The 18,245-nt window shown below is 63.9% G+C and overlaps 1 protein-coding gene across 1 annotated transcript in view; it reads left to right on the forward strand.

The window, feature by feature from the left end:
* LRP1 (LDL receptor related protein 1) overlaps positions 1 to 18,245 on the forward strand; it is a 74,684-nt gene that overhangs the window by 55,569 nt on the left and 870 nt on the right. Inside the window, exons 48-87 of the mRNA XM_040088349.1 lie at positions 512 to 625; positions 951 to 1,100; positions 1,331 to 1,465; positions 1,934 to 2,050; positions 2,206 to 2,334; positions 2,412 to 2,534; positions 3,240 to 3,380; positions 3,458 to 3,645; positions 4,100 to 4,283; positions 4,481 to 4,566; positions 4,821 to 4,940; positions 5,467 to 5,654; positions 6,036 to 6,241; positions 6,405 to 6,593; positions 6,766 to 6,914; positions 7,259 to 7,352; positions 7,583 to 7,699; positions 7,792 to 7,911; positions 8,318 to 8,440; positions 9,344 to 9,469; positions 10,110 to 10,226; positions 11,695 to 11,801; positions 11,899 to 12,031; positions 12,269 to 12,388; positions 12,818 to 12,940; positions 13,172 to 13,315; positions 13,393 to 13,527; positions 13,679 to 13,798; positions 14,107 to 14,378; positions 14,462 to 14,640; positions 14,823 to 14,929; positions 15,111 to 15,227; positions 15,313 to 15,489; positions 15,809 to 15,949; positions 16,052 to 16,225; positions 16,305 to 16,466; positions 17,206 to 17,380; positions 17,701 to 17,805; positions 18,007 to 18,071; positions 18,225 to 18,245. Coding sequence (XP_039944283.1) covers positions 512 to 625; positions 951 to 1,100; positions 1,331 to 1,465; positions 1,934 to 2,050; positions 2,206 to 2,334; positions 2,412 to 2,534; positions 3,240 to 3,380; positions 3,458 to 3,645; positions 4,100 to 4,283; positions 4,481 to 4,566; positions 4,821 to 4,940; positions 5,467 to 5,654; positions 6,036 to 6,241; positions 6,405 to 6,593; positions 6,766 to 6,914; positions 7,259 to 7,352; positions 7,583 to 7,699; positions 7,792 to 7,911; positions 8,318 to 8,440; positions 9,344 to 9,469; positions 10,110 to 10,226; positions 11,695 to 11,801; positions 11,899 to 12,031; positions 12,269 to 12,388; positions 12,818 to 12,940; positions 13,172 to 13,315; positions 13,393 to 13,527; positions 13,679 to 13,798; positions 14,107 to 14,378; positions 14,462 to 14,640; positions 14,823 to 14,929; positions 15,111 to 15,227; positions 15,313 to 15,489; positions 15,809 to 15,949; positions 16,052 to 16,225; positions 16,305 to 16,466; positions 17,206 to 17,380; positions 17,701 to 17,805; positions 18,007 to 18,071; positions 18,225 to 18,245 — 5,493 coding nt within the window. The remainder of the gene's footprint in view (positions 1 to 511; positions 626 to 950; positions 1,101 to 1,330; positions 1,466 to 1,933; positions 2,051 to 2,205; positions 2,335 to 2,411; positions 2,535 to 3,239; positions 3,381 to 3,457; positions 3,646 to 4,099; positions 4,284 to 4,480; positions 4,567 to 4,820; positions 4,941 to 5,466; positions 5,655 to 6,035; positions 6,242 to 6,404; positions 6,594 to 6,765; positions 6,915 to 7,258; positions 7,353 to 7,582; positions 7,700 to 7,791; positions 7,912 to 8,317; positions 8,441 to 9,343; positions 9,470 to 10,109; positions 10,227 to 11,694; positions 11,802 to 11,898; positions 12,032 to 12,268; positions 12,389 to 12,817; positions 12,941 to 13,171; positions 13,316 to 13,392; positions 13,528 to 13,678; positions 13,799 to 14,106; positions 14,379 to 14,461; positions 14,641 to 14,822; positions 14,930 to 15,110; positions 15,228 to 15,312; positions 15,490 to 15,808; positions 15,950 to 16,051; positions 16,226 to 16,304; positions 16,467 to 17,205; positions 17,381 to 17,700; positions 17,806 to 18,006; positions 18,072 to 18,224) is intronic.

Below are 18,245 nucleotides of genomic sequence, written 5' to 3' on the forward strand. Positions count from 1 at the left end.
TCACCGCCAGCTTGACAGGAGCAGAGCAGAGCCAGGGCTTAAGGGAGAGTCAAGGTCGAGCTTGTGCTGCTTTGTAAAGCTCACAGGGTGACAGCTGAGAGGAAAAACTCCTGGGCGTGGGCGCGCAGCACCCGCAGCGTCCCAGGGAGAGCGGTTTGGCAGCCGGGAGGGGCACGGGGCGTAGTGTCACTGCTCCTCGTGGCTTCCACGGCTCCCAGGAGTTACCAAAAGCAGCATCCCCTTAGGGCTGCAGGGTGGATCTGCAGGGTTTCAAACTGGGAGCTTCTCAGGGTCCTGTCCAGGTCTGGTTGTGCCAGGGAGAGCGGCTCAGGCTGCCAGGCAGAGTGTGAGGCACCAGCTCTCATCCAGAAGGGGTTGGGGGCACTCTGGGCAGCCCAGAGCTGCGTGGGCAGTGTGAGGGGGTGTGGGTGCCCTTCCACAGCACCAGTGGTGCCATGGGGTGGGTGTGGACGCCGTCTCAACGACTGCGGGGGCTTCTCCCCCCCGACAGAAACCAGCTGCGCCGCGACCGAGTTCCGCTGCCGGGACGGGACCTGCATCGGGAATTCCAGCCGCTGCAACCAGTTCATCGACTGCGAGGATGCATCGGACGAAATGAACTGCAGTGAGTGCCCAGCTGCTGCCCCTGGCCCCTCCTCAGCTCTGGAGATGCTCCTGCTCTGGGTGCTGGCGGCAGGGACCTGGAATTTGGGATTTGGGCTGGATCAGGGAGGGAGGAGTGTCCTGCTCCTGTCCTGCAGCCCCTCTGTTCCAGCACCCCACCACCCACTGGATCCCTGGGCACGTGTGGGGCTCCTCTGGGGGGGTGTGGGGTGCGGTGGGCTGCAGCAGCAGGGCAGGGGCCGGTGCTGCGTGGCGGAGCCAGACCCGGGGGGCTTCTCCCGTGGTTCCTGCTGTGTCACCGGGGCTCCTGCTGTGGTTCCTCTCAGCCGCCACCGACTGCAGCAGCTACTTCAGGCTGGGGGTGAAGGGCACCACGTTCCAGAAGTGCGAGCACACGTCCCTGTGCTACGCGCCCAGCTGGGTGTGCGACGGCGCCAACGACTGCGGCGATTACTCGGATGAGCGCAACTGCCCCGGTGAGGGCGGGAGGGCACGGGGGGCTCCGGGGGCAGGGATGCCCCTTTGGCCTCTGCTTGGGCCGCGGAGGCTTTTTTTTGCCCGCTGTTGTCGTGCGCGGATGGTGCCGCGGGGATCTGGGATGCGGGAGCTCAGCGGGGCTTTGGGGAGGGATCCTTCAGTCCTGGGCTGGGACGAGGCAGGACGTGGCCGTGCCGTGGTGCTCACTGATGTTTCCGTCACAAAGTAGGCGGGAGGAAGCCCAAATGTCCATCCAACTACTTTGCCTGCCCGAGCGGGAGGTGCATCCCCATGACCTGGACCTGTGACAAGGAGGACGACTGCGAGAACGGCGAAGATGAGACCCAGTGCAGTGAGCGGCAGGGTGGGCACAATCAGGATTTGAGCCGGGGCACGGGGCGGTGCTGGAGGGTGGGCAGGACCCTCTTCTCTCCCTGACATCCATTCACCAAGGACAGACCCCAGATTCTTCTCCCTGTGTTGTTTTACTCCACACTCTTGGGCTTTTCGCTGTAACCAGTATAAATGTCCTCGTGTGCTGGTTTGCTCAGCACATGTACCAGTGTCCGTGGCCCTTTTGAACAGGGCCGGTTATGGCTCTCTTCAGCTCCATTTTTACTTCTAACCTCCTGGAACAAGCCCCAGAGAGTGCTCAGGAGCTGGGGATCTTCCCAGGGAGGCCCACACCAGCCCTGTGTGACCACGAGCAGTACCCACAACATCCCCCTGGGCTCCTGGAACCCGCCTGGCCCAGCCTGGCCGTGCCCTGTTGGTATCTCCTCCCCTCATCACCTCGCTCTGACCCCCATCTCCTCCTCTTCTCCCCTCCCAGACAAGTTCTGCTACCCCGTGCAGTTCGAGTGCAACAACCACCGCTGCATCTCCAAGCTCTGGGTGTGTGACGGGGCCGATGACTGCGGGGATGGCTCAGACGAGGACAGCCGCTGCCGTGAGTCTGCTCCAGCCCCTCTCCCCATCCTTCCTGCTCCCATCGCCACGTTCCTGCCTCCCTTTTCCTGCTCTCCTGGCCTCTGTATCCTGGGGCTCCCCAGAGCCTCCAGCGGTGGGGCGACCCGAACTCCATCCCTCTCCTCCTTTCCCCAGGGCTGACCACGTGCAGCTCAGGATCCTTCCAGTGCCCGGGCACCTATGTGTGCGTGCCCGAGCGCTGGCTCTGTGACGGGGACAAGGACTGCGCCGACGGCGCCGATGAGACCCTCGCTGCCGGCTGCTGTGAGTGCCCGAGGCCGGGGGGCTGGGGGAGGCCGGGGGATGGAGGGGGCTGACGGTGCTGGTTCCCCTTTTTACAGCCTACAACAACACCTGCGACGAGCGGGAGTTCATGTGCGGGAACCGGCAGTGCATCCCCAAGCACTTCGTCTGCGACCACGACGACGACTGCGGCGACGGCTCCGACGAGTCCCCGGAGTGTGGTGGGTGTCTGTGGGACCTGGAGGAGGGGGATTGACCCAGCAGCCAGGCTGGGTCCTCCTGGGCTTTGGGACTGTACCCTGGGAGGGTTTTCATCACCCCGGAGGGGTTTGGTGTGAGTTTAGTGAGAGGGAAACCAGAGAGGCAGCAGGAGGGGATTGTTGGTGGAGAGGAGCCCCCAGCCCTGAGGCAGGGATCCAAACCCACAGGGAGAGATCTGAACCATGGGGAGGGATCTGAACCCACAGAGAGGTCTGTGTGTGTGCAGAAGCCCTGTCCCAGGCCAGGGATTCTTCCCTGTCGCTCCCGGCAGCTCAGGAAGTTTTGGCTCCATGGTGCCTGTTGCTAGAGGACACGAAGAGAAAATGATACTTGCGCACTCTCTGATTCTAAGAAGGCTGAAGAACTCTTATTATTTACAAAACCTTCACTTATATAGATTTTGAACAATGACCAAGGACTGGAGAAAGAGGTTACTACCTCTCCATCTCACTGGCTAGACTAGAAGTCAATCGGTTGACTCTCATCACAAAGAAATTCAGGAAACATGATTGCTTACAGTACATACCATGAAAATTCAGCTACAGAGCTGTCAACATCTCACAAAAGCTCACATAATATGGCAGTTCTCTCTCTGAGTGGCTCCACGGTGCCTCTGGAGGGCTCAGGGAGGTGGGATGCCTGCTGAGCCCCTCACCCTCCCTCAGAGTACCCCACCTGTGGCCCCCACGAGTTCCGCTGTCAGAACGGGCGCTGCCTCACCAACCGGCAGTGGGAATGCGACGGGGAGTTCGACTGCCACGACCACTCGGACGAGGCGCCCAAGAACCCGCGCTGCAGCAGCCCAGGTACCTGCTGGGGTCATGGCGGGGTCCTGGGGGGGACAGCAGAGCCCTCGCTGACCGCTGCCACCTCCTCTCTGCAGAAAACAAGTGCAACGACTCCTTCTTCCTCTGCAAGAACGGGAACTGCATCTCCGAGGCGCTGCTCTGCGACAACAACAACGACTGCGCCGACGGCTCCGACGAGCTCAACTGCTTCATCAACGAGTGCCTCAACAAGAAGCTGAGCGGCTGCTCCCAGGAGTGTGAGGACCTCAAGATCGGGTACAAGGTAGGGGGCCTCGGGGTGGGGGCCTGGCTGCAGGGGTCACAGAATTACAGAATGCCCCACGATGATTGCTGAAGTCCAGCTCCTGCCCCTGCACAGGAGACCTCAGCAATCCCACCCTGTGCCTGAGGGTGTTGTCCAAACGCTCCTGGAGCTCTGGCAGCCTTGAGGCTGTGCCAGCTGGCAGTGCCTGACCATCCTCTGGGGGAAGAACCTTTTCCTAAACCTCCCCTGGCACAGCTCCTGCTGTTCCCTCTCCTTCCTCCTCCGCAGACGCGAGGGTTGCGTCTGCCCTGCGCCAGCTGGGCCGGGGCTGCGACGCGGCGCTGTTTGCGCATCTCAGCTGTCCTTGCTGAGTCCACGTGTCCCACGGTGACGCTTGTCACCTCCCAGCACCTGCCACCTCCCGGCGTGCGGGGCCTCCGAGGTGTCTGACGGCCCCGGGTTGCTCCTGCAGTGCAGATGCCGTCCCGGCTTCCGGCTGAAGGACGACGGGAAGACGTGCATCGACATCGACGAGTGCTCCACCACCTACCCCTGCAGCCAGAAGTGCATCAACACCCTGGGCAGCTACAAGTGCCTCTGCACTGAGGGCTACAAGCTCCGGCCTGACAACCCCACCAGCTGCAAGGCTGTCACAGGTGAGAGAGCCGGGTGTGGGCGCAGAGCCCAGGATGTTCCCGGTGACCACGGGACGCTCCTGGCGCTGGAGTTGGAGGGTGAAGTGGCTGCCCCCCAACTCGTGAGGGAGCGGGACTGGGAGGCTGGCGGGTCTGCTGGGTTCTGCCCACGTCCCAGCAGCGCTCCCCTGCCACTTCTCCCCTCTCTCCCCGTGCAGATGAAGAGCCCTTCCTCATCTTCGCCAACCGCTACTATCTGAGGAAGCTTAACCTGGACGGCTCCAACTACACTCTGCTCAAGCAGGTGCGGGGTGAGCTGGGAGCAGGAGGGACGCCAGCCCCGTGTGGTTGGGATTTGGGGATGGAGCGAGCCCTGAAGGACACGGGAGCTGCCAGCTGAGGAGCTTTGGCTCATCCTAGGGGAATGGTAGATCCATCTAAATGTCAGGAAGTCGCCGTGAGCGAGGAGCGAGGGAGGCCGTGGGCTCTATAAAACCCCTCCAGAACCCATTCCAGCCACCGAGGCTGCTGCAACCCTTCTCCCTCCCTCCTCTCCAGGGCCTGAACAACGCCGTGGCTCTGGATTTTGACTACCGGGAGCAGATGATCTACTGGACTGACGTCACCACGCAGGGCAGCATGATCCGCCGCATGCACATCAACGGCAGCAACGTCCAGGTGAGGACGTGGGGCGGCCCCTGGGGCACCTCCGGGCCTCACCCGCCTCCTGCCCCGCTCTGGGGGCATCACTGGGCTTTGGGAATCAGCCCCAGTTGCTGTGGGATGTTTTGCAGCCCCACCCCAAGTAAGGGTGGGCTCCACACTGCTCTGAAATGCGGGACAAGGAAGGCTGGGGGAAGAGTTGTGGAATGATTTGGGTCACGAAGGGATCTTAAAGTTCATCCGGTTTTGCTCCCCTGCCATGGGCAGGGGACACCTCCCGCTATCCCAGGTTGCTCCAAGCCCCATCCAGCCTGGCCTTGGACACTTCCAGGGATCCAGGAGCAGCCACAGCTTCTCTGGGCACCCTGTGCCAGGGCCTCCCCACCCTCACAGGGAGGAATTCCTTCCCAATATCCCATCTAAACCTAAGAGGAGAGTGAGGAAGACGACCCGGGCTGGGAAGGGGAGTGCTGTCACCCCTGAGAGATGAAGGTTTGGTTCTGTCTGCTCAGCCCCTGTCACCTCTGATTCCTCCTGGCAGGTCCTTCACCGCACGGGGCTCAGCAACCCCGACGGGCTGGCGGTGGACTGGGTGGGAGGAAACCTGTACTGGTGCGACAAGGGTCGGGACACCATCGAGGTGTCGAAGCTCAACGGCGCGTACCGCACCGTGCTGGTCAACTCGGGCCTGCGCGAGCCCCGCGCGCTCGTGGTGGACGTGCAGAACGGGTGAGAGCCTGGGAGCCTGCTGCTCTGCACTGGGAAGGGGCTGTGCTCACCTTCCCCAGAGCTTGGGAGATGGGATGGAGCTTTCCCTCTGGGACACCGGGATGTGTGGGCTCCCTAACTTTTCCCTACCCCGTGCCCGTGCAGTTCTTTTTATCACAATTCTGTTTATCGTGGGGCAGTTTGGGATGGAAAGGACCTTAAAGACCATCTTGTTCCACCCCACTGCTATCACCTTCCGCTATCCCAGGCTGCTCCAAGCCCTGTCCAACCTTGGACATTTCCACAGCTTCTCTACGCCGGGGTCTCACCACCCTCACGGGGAGAAATTTCTGTGTTTTCCCACCCCAACCTCCTCTCCCTGCCCTTCCGTTTCATCCCCAGCTACCTCTACTGGACGGACTGGGGCGACCACTCCCTGATCGGGAAGATCGGCATGGACGGCACCAACCGCAGCGTCATCGTGGACACCAAGATCACGTGGCCCAACGGCCTCACCCTCGACTACATCAACAGCCGGATCTACTGGGCCGATGCCCGCGAGGACTACATCGAGTTCGCCAGCCTGGACGGCTCCAACCGGCACACGGGTGAGAGCGCCGGCGCTCCCGCCGTTCCAGCGGGATTTGGGGGGCGTCCAGGGTGTTGGAGAGCGAGCTGGAGCTGCTGGGGCCAGTCCCCAGCTCTGGCCGCTCCTCTGCGCGGGAGGGGAAAGGGACGCAGCCCCTCGCTGAGCGCCCGCTCCCCTCGCAGTGCTGAGCCAGGACATCCCGCACATCTTCGCGCTCACCCTCTTCGAGGATTTCATCTACTGGACCGACTGGGAGACCAAGTCCATCAACAGGGCCCACAAGACGACGGGAGCCAACAAGACGCTGCTGATCAGCACCTTGCACCGGCCCATGGACATCCACATCTACCACCCCTACCGCCAGCCCGACGGTGAGCGCGGCCTGGGGGTGCCGCTGCTGGGGGGCCACCCTGGGGAAGGGAAGGGATGGGGGGGACGCCAGCTTGGCCACAGGGAACGGGAGCAGGGTGACAAGGTGCTGCCATGCCACCCCGAGGGTCCCCAGCTCGGTCTGACTGGCTGTTGTCGCGCCGCTCTCGCCAGTTCCAAACCATCCCTGCAAGACCGACAACGGCGGCTGCAGCAACCTCTGCCTGCTCTCGCCGGGCGGGGGGCACAAGTGTGCCTGTCCCACCAACTTCTACCTGGGCAGCGATGGCAAAACCTGCGTGTCCAACTGCACAGCCAGCCAGGTAAGGCCCTGCCTGTCCCTGCCTGGAAATTCCCCGTGCCCGTGTCCCTCCTGCTGTGGTCTCCCCGGGGGTTTTGGTCTTCTGTGGGTGCAGGCAGCACCTCCTTCTTGTTTGGGGGTGTTCAAGGGAGCCAGAGACTCTCCAGCTCTGGAATGTTCTTCTCTGCCTCTCCTCAAACCCCAGGGTCTGAGTGGGGTTGAGGCTTTGCTGTGGGTCAGGATTTGGGAATTCCTGGAGGGGGGCAGCACAGGATCAGCGCCCTTGGCTGAGCTCGCTGGGGGTGAAATCTTCCGGGGTGCCCCCTCCCCATCCTGAACCACCCCACGAGCTCCTCTCTCCATCAGTTTGTCTGCAAGAACGACAAGTGCATCCCTTTCTGGTGGAAATGCGACACCGAGGACGACTGCGGGGACCGGTCGGACGAGCCGGAGGATTGCCGTGAGTGCCGGGGGGTGACACAGGGCCCCGTGTCCCGGCACCCCTGGGCTGCTGGGACAGCCCTGGGGAGAGAAGGGAGCAGTGGGACACGATTCTCCCAAGGAGCAGGCCCCCAGAATTGATGCTGGGTCCCTGTGAAGGACCCCAGAAGGGTTGGAGCGGGGGGTTCGAGGTTGAGGTGTGCCCTAGAAACGTTCCTCAGGACAAACCTGCCCTGTGTTACCCCACAGCCGAGTTCAAGTGCAGGCCAGGGCAGTTCCAGTGCTCCACGGGGATCTGCACCAACCCCGCCTTCATCTGCGACGGCGACAACGACTGCCAGGACAACTCGGACGAGGCCAACTGTGGTGGGTTCCCTGCGTCCCCTGGTGACCCCCCAAGCCCCCCACAGCGTGGAGCTGCAGCCTGTCACCCCGTGACTGTGTCACCTCTTCCCCAGACATCCACGTCTGCCTGCCCAGCCAGTTCAAGTGCACCAACACCAACCGCTGCATCCCCGGCATCTTCCGCTGCAACGGGCAGGACAACTGCGGGGACGGCGAGGACGAGAAGGACTGTCGTGAGTGGGGGGCTCGGGGTGTCAGGTGGGGGCGAGCCTGGGCCATGCTGAGGGGCTCAGGTCTGTGTTTTGGGGTTGTCCCACGGTTTTCTCCGTACCCCTGGTCTCTGCAGACCCTCTGTCCCCGTCACCCCTACAGACGCTGCTGTAGTGGAAATGAAATCCTTAAATCCCTTGAAGTGGATTTGGGATGAGCCTGTTGGCCAGCTGAGGGATCTGGTGGCCTCTGTGCTGTGCCCCCATAGCTTGGAGTCTTCTGGGGCCGTTTTATGGCTCTGCTCCAGCCCGTTGTGATCCCTGGAGCATCCACATGCCTCTGAACCCCACGGCTGTCTTTTTGGGGAGAGGGGTGGCTGGCCCCTGCCTGCCCTGCCGCCCTTCCTGACACCCCTTCTCCCTCCTGCAGCGGAGGTGACCTGTGCCCCCAACCAGTTCCAATGCGCCATCACCAAGCGCTGCATCCCCCGTGTCTGGGTCTGTGACCGTGACAACGACTGCGTGGACGGCTCCGATGAACCTGCCAACTGCAGTAAGGGGCCTGTGCGGGGAGGGGGTTCTGGACACGTGTGAAACGCCCACACCGGGCACCTCTGTGTGCTGGTGGGGTGGAAAGTCCCTCCTCAGTCCCTTCTCGGTCCCTGTTCAGTCCCTCCTCAGTCCCTCCTCGGTCCCTGTTCAGTTCCCCCTCAGTCCCTGCTTGGTCCCTTTTTGGTCCCTCCTCAGTTCTACCCCAGTCTGTCCTCGGTCCCTGCTCAGTTCCTGCTCCGTTCTACCTTGGTTCCTCCTCAGTCCCTGCTCAGTCCTTGCTCAGTTCCTGCTCCGTTCTACCCCAGTCCTTGCTCAGTTCCTGCTCCGTTCTACCCCAGTCCTTGCTCAGTCCTTGCTCAGTTCCTGCTCAGTTCTACCCCAATTCTTCCTCAGTCCCTGCTCAGACTGCTTTTGGTCTCTGCTCTGTCACTTCCCTGCTCAGCCCCTGCTCAGTTCCTGCTCAGTCCCTGCTCAGTCCCTGCTCAGTCCCTGCTCAGTTCCTGCTCAGTTCCTGCTCAGTCCCTGCTCAGTCCGTTTTTGGTCCCTGCTCTGTCCCTGCTCTGCTCGGTCCCTGCTCAGTCCATCCTCGGTCCCTGCTCAGTCCATTTTTGGTCCCTGCTCTGGTCAGTCCCTGCTCAGTCCGTTTTTGGTCCCTGCTCTGTCCCTGCTCTCTTCTACCTCGGTCCCTCCTCGGTCCCTGCCCAGTCCCTGTGGGCAGTGGTGATGGTGTTGCTGGCTCTGCCTGGATCTGTCCTGCTGGGATCCTCCTCTCTCCCTGGAGAACTGCTGGGAAGGGAGGGGGATCTCACCCAGCTCCAGGCCGTTCATCAGCCCCGCAGAGAACAACACACGCCACACCAGTGCTGATCCCTGCCCTGTGCCTGTGTCACTTTGTCCCCTCCAGCCCAGATGACCTGTGGCGTGGATGAATTCCGGTGCAAGGACTCGGGCCGGTGCATCCCGGCGCGCTGGAAGTGTGACGGGGAGGACGACTGCGGGGATGGATCCGATGAGCCCAAGGAGGAATGCGGTGAGGAGGGGCTGTGGGGACGAGCCAGTGTCCTCTTGTGTCCCTGTTCCCCAAGGGACAGGCTGGCCTGGCGCTGGCTGTCTCCTCTGGGGTGCCCCAGGAGTTCCGGCTGCTCCTTTTGCGAGTGGCGTGGGCAGGGCTGGGTCAGAGGGAGGTGCTGGGCAGCGCTGACCCCTGTCCCAGTCCCATCCCTTCCATCGTGGGGAGCAGCACTGACCTCTGTCCCTGTCCCTCCTCATGTTCAGGGCAGTGCTGACACCTGTCCCTGTCTCATCCTCCCGTCATTCAGGGCAGTGCTGACCTCTGTCCCATTCCTCCCCTCATTTGGGGCAGTGCTGATCCCATCCCTGTCCCATATCTCCCGTTGTGCAGGGCAGTGCTGACCCCTGTCCCGTCCCCTGCTGTCCCTCCCCTCATTTGGGGCAGTGCTGACCCCTGTCCTGTCCCCTGCTGTCCCTCCCCTCATTTGGGGCAGTGCTGACCTCTGTCCTGTCCCTCCCCTGATTTTGGGCATTTCTGACCCCTGTCCTGTCCCCCGCTGTCCCTCTCCTCATTTTGGGGCAGTGCTGACCCCTGTCCCGTCCCTCCCCTCATTTGGGGCAGTGCTGACCCCTGTCCCGTCCCCCGCTGTCCCTCCCAGACGAGCGCACCTGTGAGCCGTACCAGTTCCGCTGCAAGAACAACCGCTGCGTGCCGGGCCGCTGGCAGTGCGACTACGACAACGACTGCGGGGACAACTCGGACGAGGAGAGCTGCAGTACGTGCCACCCCTGAGCCTTGGCTGTCCCCGGGGTGGAGCAGGGGAGAGGGGACAGGGCACCCCCAGCCCCTCTTCTGCTGCCAGGGAGTGCCACCGTGTCCCCCAGCCAGGACACCCCCAGCTCCAGGGGTCTTGGTCCCGCTGAGGCGGGGCTGTGCCGAGGAGACACCCCAAGGGTGACGGGTGACCGGGAAAAGGGGTGACCCCAACGCGTTCCCTGCAGCAGCGTGGGGGCCCAGAAGTCACCCGAGGGCACCTGGTCCTGCTCTGCCACCTGTGTCACCTCCTGCCTGGCAGTGGCACCTGGGGTGGCGGTGGGGACACACGGAGCTGTCAGGAGGGAGCTGGGTCACAGCCTCAGGCCTGTGCCGGCGCGTGGGGCGGTGGCTGATCCCCAGAGCTGGGGCAGAGAGCTCAGTGCTGCCCCTTCCTGAGCTCCTGCTTGTGTGCCAGCACCGCTGGGCAGCCGAGGAGCACGAGTGTCCCCATGGACAGGACCGTTCCCAGGGCTCCGCTATGGTTCTGTCCCTCCAGAGGGTTCCAGGATGGCACCAGGGTCTGCTGCCAGACCCTCTCCTACCCTGCAGTGCCCACTGGGTCCCTCTGTCCTCCTGCGGCTCTTTAGGGTGCAGCTTTTGTTTTCTTTTTCTGTTGATTTCCCGTCGTGTTTTTGAGTTTGTGCCATTTCACTTCATCTTATGTTTTTCTCCATTTTCACACTGTCGTTATGGGGCGCTCAGAGGTAGGTTCCTGCCAAAATCTTTTAATTCCATGTACAGTCTCTCTAAAATCAATGAAGACAAGAACTTCTAGGTGAGGGCAGAGGGGTCGGGACTGGACGATCCAGCTGGATTTACCGAGCATCAGCACCAGCATCTCCCTCCACGAAGCCACAGCCGGGGAGGGTCTGACCCTGCTGCTCTGCAGGGCCCGTGCATGGCTTGGACTTGGCTCCCAAACCCATCCCCACCGTGATCCTCCCTGCTCCACCCTGTTCCTCTCTTCCCCCACAGTCCTGTGCCGTGACCAGAGGGTCCCTGTGCCCCAATACCCCGGGGCCGTGGGGAGGGGACGGGTCCCAAGAGCCCTCCCAGCTGGGCGGCTGTGCCACGTGCCGTCCTCCTGGATGTGGCACTGGCTGTGCCAGTGAGCTGGGAGAGGTGTCTGTCCCTGTGCCCTGTGACGGGGTACGGGGATGAGGCTGTGCCGGGGCACCGCTGCAGCTCCTCCTGCCAGAGAGTGAGTGACCTGGGGGACAGCCAGGCTGTGGGGCCACAGTGCCCCCCAGAACCCCCACGGGGTGGGAAGGGGCTGGGAGGTGGTGGCAGCTGTGCCCCTCTGGCAGCTCCCACAGCTCTGCCTGTACCCCCTGTCCCCAGCGCCAGCAGCCGTGTGTCCCCAGCGCCAGCCTGTGCCCTCACGGCCCGTCCCCGCGCTCAGGGCACACCCTGTGTTCTGTCCCCAGCTCCCCGGCCCTGCTCCGAGAGCGAGTTCTCGTGCGCCAACGGCCGCTGCATCGCGGGCAGGTGGAAATGCGACGGGGACCACGACTGCGCCGACGGCTCCGACGAGGTACGGCAGCGCGGCGGGGACGCGGCCGTGCCCTCTGCCCCCGCCCGCGGCCACCCTGTCCCTGCTGACCCCTCCGCCCCTCGCCCGTCCCCTGCAGAAAGACTGCACTCCCCGCTGCGAGTTCGACCAGTTCAAGTGCAAGAACGGGCACTGCATCCCCATGCGCTGGCGCTGCGACGCCGACGCCGACTGCATGGACGGCTCCGATGAGGAGAACTGTGGCACCGGGGGTAATGGCAGAGCTGCGTGTCCCTCGAGGCTGGTTGTGTGCCACCTCTGTCCCCCTGTGTGTGCGCCCACCCCTCTCTGCCCCGCCCTGGAGCGTGCACGGATGTGTATCCGAGCCCTGGAACCCCTCCGGCCCCGGACACCCCCTGTCCACGCTGGAAATTGGGATTGCAGCCCCAGCCTGGGGTTCTGGCGGCGGGGCAGCGCGAGCTGACGCATCCCCTCTTGCGCTGTCGCAGTTCGCACGTGTCCCCTGGACGAATTCCAGTGCAACAACACCCTGTGCAAGCCCCTGGCCTGGAAGTGCGACGGCGAGGACGATTGTGGGGACAACTCGGACGAGAATCCCGAGGAGTGCTGTGAGTGACGCCGCCGTGCCTCTGCCCCGAGCCCTCCCATACCCCAGGATGGGGTGGCAGTCCCGGAGCTCGGGCACCGCTGCGGGCACCGGAGGGTCTGGGGGTGACCTCGGGCAGCTCCTCTCGGGAGCGGCCGGTGGGGCCGAGGGGCTGGAGGCGGCTCCGATTGAGGGAAAGGATTTGCAGAGGGGCTGGCGGTGGGGAGGGGGCTGTGGGGGGCCGGGGCTGGGCGAGGAGAGGGCTCACAGCAGCCGGGCGATTGTCTTTGCTTCAGTCTCTTTGCTTCAGCCTCCGGAGCCCGCTCGCCCGCGTGGGACAAGCCCTCCCCGGAGAGCGGGCAGAGGCCGAGCAGCAGCTCGTGACATGTGTGACAGCCTGGCTCCGGCGTCTCCTTTCACCGTCACCGTTTGTTTCTGTTTGCTGGTGCAGTGAAATTCCAGTGTCCCCCCAACAGACCGTTCCGCTGCAAGAACGACCGGGTATGTCTGTGGATCGGTCGACAGTGCGACGGCATTGACAACTGTGGAGATAACACGGATGAGAAGGACTGCGGTGAGTGGGGCTGCCCCGTGGCCACAGCCCTGAGCCGGCCTGGCCAGGCTGCCTGCGTGCTCACCGTGGCCCTCAGGAGCCCAGGGCTCAGCCCAGCCGCTGGGGTTGGCTTTGCCCGGCCTCTCCTCCCAAAATCAGGGTGTGGATACGGGGTCCCAAGTTGCTGCTTGCTCCCGTGGGGATGGGTGCCCGGGACGTGGGGGGCTCACAGCTGCTGCCCCTCACCCGCAGAGTCCCCCACGGCCAAGCCCAAGAGCTGCAGCCAGGACAAGAACGAGTTCCTGTGTGCGAACAAGAAGTGCATCAGCGCCAACCTCCGCTGCAACTTCTTCGATGACTGCGGCGATGGCTCCGATGAGGAATCCTGCTCCCACGGTGGGTGGGGAGCCGGGGGCCCGGCGGGGGCTGGGGAACCGGCCGTGACACGCGTGTGACGCCGCGTCCCGCCGCAGAGCACAAGTCCTACGACTGCATGACCAACGCCACCATGTGTGGGGACGAGGCCCAGTGCGTCCAGTCCCAGTCCACCTCGTACTGCACCTGCCGCAGAGGCTTCCAGAAGGTGCCGGACAAGAATTTTTGCCAAGGTATTTCCCCGCTGCTGCTGGAGAGGACTCGGCGTTTGGTTTGGCGTTGGTTTTTTTGCCGGTGGGATGTGATTTCACGGCTGGGGCGGCAGGGATGGTGTCCTTGGGGCAGAGCTGGGGTCTCCCCCTGATCCCATCTCCCGCTGCCCAGACATCAACGAGTGCCTGCGCTTCGGGACCTGCTCCCAGCTCTGCAACAACACCAAGGGCTCTCACATCTGCAGCTGCTCCAAGAACTTCATGAAGACAGACAACATGTGCAAGGCGGAAGGTCAGGAGGGAACGGTGACCCACGGGGGTTCTATCTGTGTGCCCAGGACCCCTCGACACATGCCCCAGAGCTCCTGTGGGAATCCTTTGCTCTTCCCTCCAAGCCCCTTGCAGCTCTGCCCACCTTTCTGGTACCGCTGGTGCCGTCAGTCTGTCCCTCGTGAGCCCCAAGGCGATGACGAGCTCCCAGTGACCCTGTCCCACCAGGGAGCTGGGCCCCAGTTCCCAGCTGATTCCCCACTCCTGGCTGAGCCCCCGTTCCCAGTCCAGCCCATGCCAACCCCTCCTCGTCCTCCTCTTCCTCTGCAGGCTCCGAGCACCAGATCCTCTACATCGCGGACGACAACAAGATCAGGAGCATGTACCCCTTCAACCCCAACTCGGCCTACGAGCCAGCCTTCCAGGGCGACGAGAACGTGCGCATCGACGCCATGGACATCTACGTCAAGGGCAACAAGATCTACTGGACCAACTGGCACACGGGCCGCATCTCGTACCGGGAGCTGCCCGCCTCCTCCTCCGCCTCCACCGCCTCCAACCGCAACCGGCGCCAGATCGACGGCGGCGTCACCCACCTGAACGTGAGCGGGCTCCGCCGGGGCGCGGCGGCGACGGGCTGCCGGCGTCGTCCCCGCCTCACCCGTCCCCGCTCTGCCCCGCGCAGATCTCAGGGCTGAAGATGCCGCGGGGAATCGCCATCGATTGGGTGGCCGGGAACATCTACTGGACGGACTCGGGGCGGGACGTCATCGAGGTGGCGCAGATGAAGGGCGAGAACCGCAAGACGCTGATTTCGGGGATGATCGACGAGCCCCACGCCATCGTGGTGGATCCGCTGCGGGGGTGAGGGGCTTGAGCCTTCATCCCACCCCTCACCACAAACCCGCCCGTGTGTCCCGGCGTCGCTGTGTGTCTTGTGGAGCTGCCCCGGAGTGACCTGGTGGCTCCAGGATGACAGTGAGGGACAGTCCCTGGGCATCGGGCTGTCCTGTTCCCCTGGGAACGATCTGCCTGTGTCCTTACAGGACCATGTACTGGTCGGACTGGGGCAACCACCCCAAGATCGAGACGGCTGCCATGGATGGGACGCTGCGGGAGACCCTGGTGCAGGACAACATCCAGTGGCCAACAGGTGACAGGAGGGGGACAAAAGCCGTGACGGGGACGTGCTCAACCGTTTATATTGGGGAGGGTCGTTCTGGGGGCTCGGAGCCCCACGGCAGAAGGGTGTGGGGGCGGTGGGGGAGGCTGCTCAGTGGGTCAGGAGGGGTTTGGGCTGGAGTGGGGGCTCACTGGGGGTTGTGTCCCCTCAGGCCTGGCCGTGGATTACCACAATGAGAGGCTGTACTGGGCCGACGCCAAGCTCTCCGTCATCGGCAGCATCCGGCTCAACGGCACCGACCCCGTCGTGGCCATCGACAACAAGAAGGGTAAGGGGTGCCCCGTGGGGGTCCCTGGCCTGGGGCCCACCCCGAATTCCTGCCTCCACACGTCCCCCCTTCCTGCCTTCCCCAGGGCTGAGCCACCCGTTCAGCATCGACATCTTCGAGGACTACATCTACGGCGTCACCTACATCAACAACCGCATCTTCAAGATCCACAAGTTCGGGCACAAGCCCGTCACCAACCTGACGTCCGGCCTCAACCACGCCACCGACGTCGTGCTCTACCACCAGTACAAGCAGCCGGAGGGTGCGTGTGGGCCGGGACCCCCACGCTGCTCCTGGGCTGTAGGGAGGTGCCAGAGGGTGAAGGGAGCTTGGGAAGAGGGGGCTCAAAGGGGACTCAGCCCCCCCAGCTCCCTGCCCGAAGTGGGGGTGTCCGGGTGGGCAGAGCAGGGGGTCGCTGAGGGTTGGGGGCGTCCAGCTGCAGTGGTGAGCGCTCGGTTGGGAGGGACAGCTGTAGAGGAGAATGTCCCAGAGGTGCTGTGGAGCAAGAAGGGCTGTGTGTCGCCGTGCTGTCACCACCCCGCTGCCCTCACCCGCCTGCGCCCTCCCCTCCCCTCCTGCAGTGACCAACCCTTGCGACCGCAAGAAATGCGAGTGGCTCTGCCTGCTCAGCCCCAGCGGCCCCGTGTGCACCTGCCCCAACGGCAAACGCCTGGACAACGGCACCTGCGTGGTCGTGCCCTCGCCCACCGTCTCACCTGTCGGTAGGTGACGCCGGAGGAGGAGAGGACGAGGACGAGGAGGGAGGTTGGGGTCCCGCCAGCTCGGCCCTGCTCACCTCCGCGCCCTCCGTCCCTCCCTCGCAGTGCCCACCACCGACACGTGCGACCTGGTGTGCCTGAACGGCGGCAGCTGCTTCCTCAACGCCCGCAAGCAGGCCAAGTGCCGCTGCCAGCCGCGCTACAACGGGGACAAGTGCCAGATCGACCAGTGCTGGGACTACTGCCAGAACGGGGGCACCTGCGCCGCCTCGCCCTCGGGTGAGTCGGGGACGGGTCGGGGACGGACGGACGGACGGGCGAGCGCGGAGCTGACGGGGGTTTTTTTTTTTCCCCGCAGGAATGCCGACCTGCCGCTGCCCCACCGGCTTCACCGGGCCGCGGTGCAACCAGCAGGTGTGCACGGATTACTGCCAGCACAACGGCAGCTGCACGGTGAACCAGGGCAATCAGCCCACCTGCCGCTGCCTGCCCACCTTCATCGGCGACCGCTGCCAGTACCGTGAGTGCCGCCCGCTGTGCCCCGGCGTGGGGAGGGGTCTGGGGACAGCAGGAGGATGAGTGTCCCTCAGTTGGAGATGTTTGGGGATAGCAATGAGGGTCAGGAGGATGGGTATCCATCACCCGGGGAGATGTGGAGGCAGCAGTGGGGGTCAGAGGGGTGGGTGTCCCTCACCTGGGAACGTCTGGGGACAGCAATGGGGTGTTGGGAGGATGGGTGTCCCTCAGCTGGGAACGTCTGGGGACAGCAATAGGGATCAGGAGGATGGGTGTCCCTCAGCTGGAGGTGTCTGGGGACAGCAATAGGGATCAGGAGGATGGGTGTCCCTCACCTGGAGATATCTGGGGACAGCAATGGAGGTGTCAGGAAGATGGGTGTCCCTCAGCTGGAGATGTCTGGAGACAGCAGTAGGGATCAGGAGGATGAGTGTCCCTCAGCTGGGAACGTCTGGGAATATCAATGGGGACATGAGAATGATGAGTGTCCCTCACCTGGAGATACCTGTGGGGAAACCTCTGGTGACAGTCCCAGAGATTTGGGTTCCCGACCCTCCTTTGAAGGATGCTGTGTGGGAATACCTGAGGACAGCGTCAGGGATTGGGCTCCCACATCCCCCTCTTTTTGGGGAATCCCTGGGAGCAGCGCCCATGGGGTTGAATTTCCAGCTCCCCTCTTTGGTGGGGCTCCATGGGGGCCTGGGGACACCGGCTGCCCACCCTGAGCCCCGCGTCCCCCTCAGGGCAGTGCTTCGACTACTGCGAGAACGACGGCGTGTGCCAGATGACGGCCAGCGGTGCCAAGCAGTGCCGCTGCCCGCCTCAGTTCGAGGGCGCCCAGTGCCAGGAGAACAAGTGCTCCCGGTGCCAGGAGGGCAAGTGCAGCATCAACAAGCAGAGCGGGGAGGTCTCCTGCACGTAGGTGCCGGGAACGTCGAGCTGGAGGGAGGAAGAGGGGTGCTGGGCACGGGGACCCCTGTGGCAGCATCAGCCACGGCTGGGTCGGTAATTCGGGGCAGATAAATCCGGGAGGGCTTGGTGGTCCTGGGAGGAGGAGGAGGAGGTGGAAGTGTCTCAATGTCTCCCAAAGCCCATCCTGGTGTCCCAGCCATGAGCTGTGCAGGGTGGGATGAGCCAACAGCCGAGTCCTGAGGGGCTGGGGGTGCACGGGACACCCGGGGAGGGCGGGCACAGGACAGCCAGGGGTACCCGTGGCGCTGATCCTCTGTGCCCCACAGCTGCCCCGATGGGAAGATAGCACCGAGCTGCCTGACCTGTGACAATTACTGCCTGCACGGTGGCACCTGCTCCATCAGCGACAAGACGCAGCTGCCCGAGTGCCTGTAAGAGAGGAGGGGACCGGGGTGGGCACGGGAGGGGGGGGCAGGCGGGCTGTGTGCCCCCCTCCCGACACGTCACTGACGCACCCCGATCTGTGCTCTGCGCCCCCCCCCAGCCCCGCCCCAACCCCAGGTCCGTGCCCACCTCTCCCTCCCTCCCTGGCCCTGCCCCGCTAACCCCGCTGCTCTCCCTGCGCTCCCCAGGTGCCCCTCGGGGGTGACGGGCGCGCGCTGCGAGGATTTCGTCGTGGGCGAGCAGCAGAGCAGCCGTAAGTGGGGTGAACCCCCCCGATTCCCACACTGGATGGGGGTTGTTGGTGGCTGCCCAGCGCCCCTGTGCCACTCCTGGACCCCATTCTGCCCCATGTGAGCGCTGTCCCCTTCCCCGGGCTCTGACTCTTCCCCGCGCCTTCCTCCCGCAGGAACAGCCTCCATCGTCATCC

This window comes from Hirundo rustica, chromosome 30, assembly GCF_015227805.2.
Source record: "Hirundo rustica isolate bHirRus1 chromosome 30, bHirRus1.pri.v3, whole genome shotgun sequence".
Classification (NCBI taxonomy): Eukaryota; Metazoa; Chordata; class Aves; order Passeriformes; family Hirundinidae; genus Hirundo; species Hirundo rustica.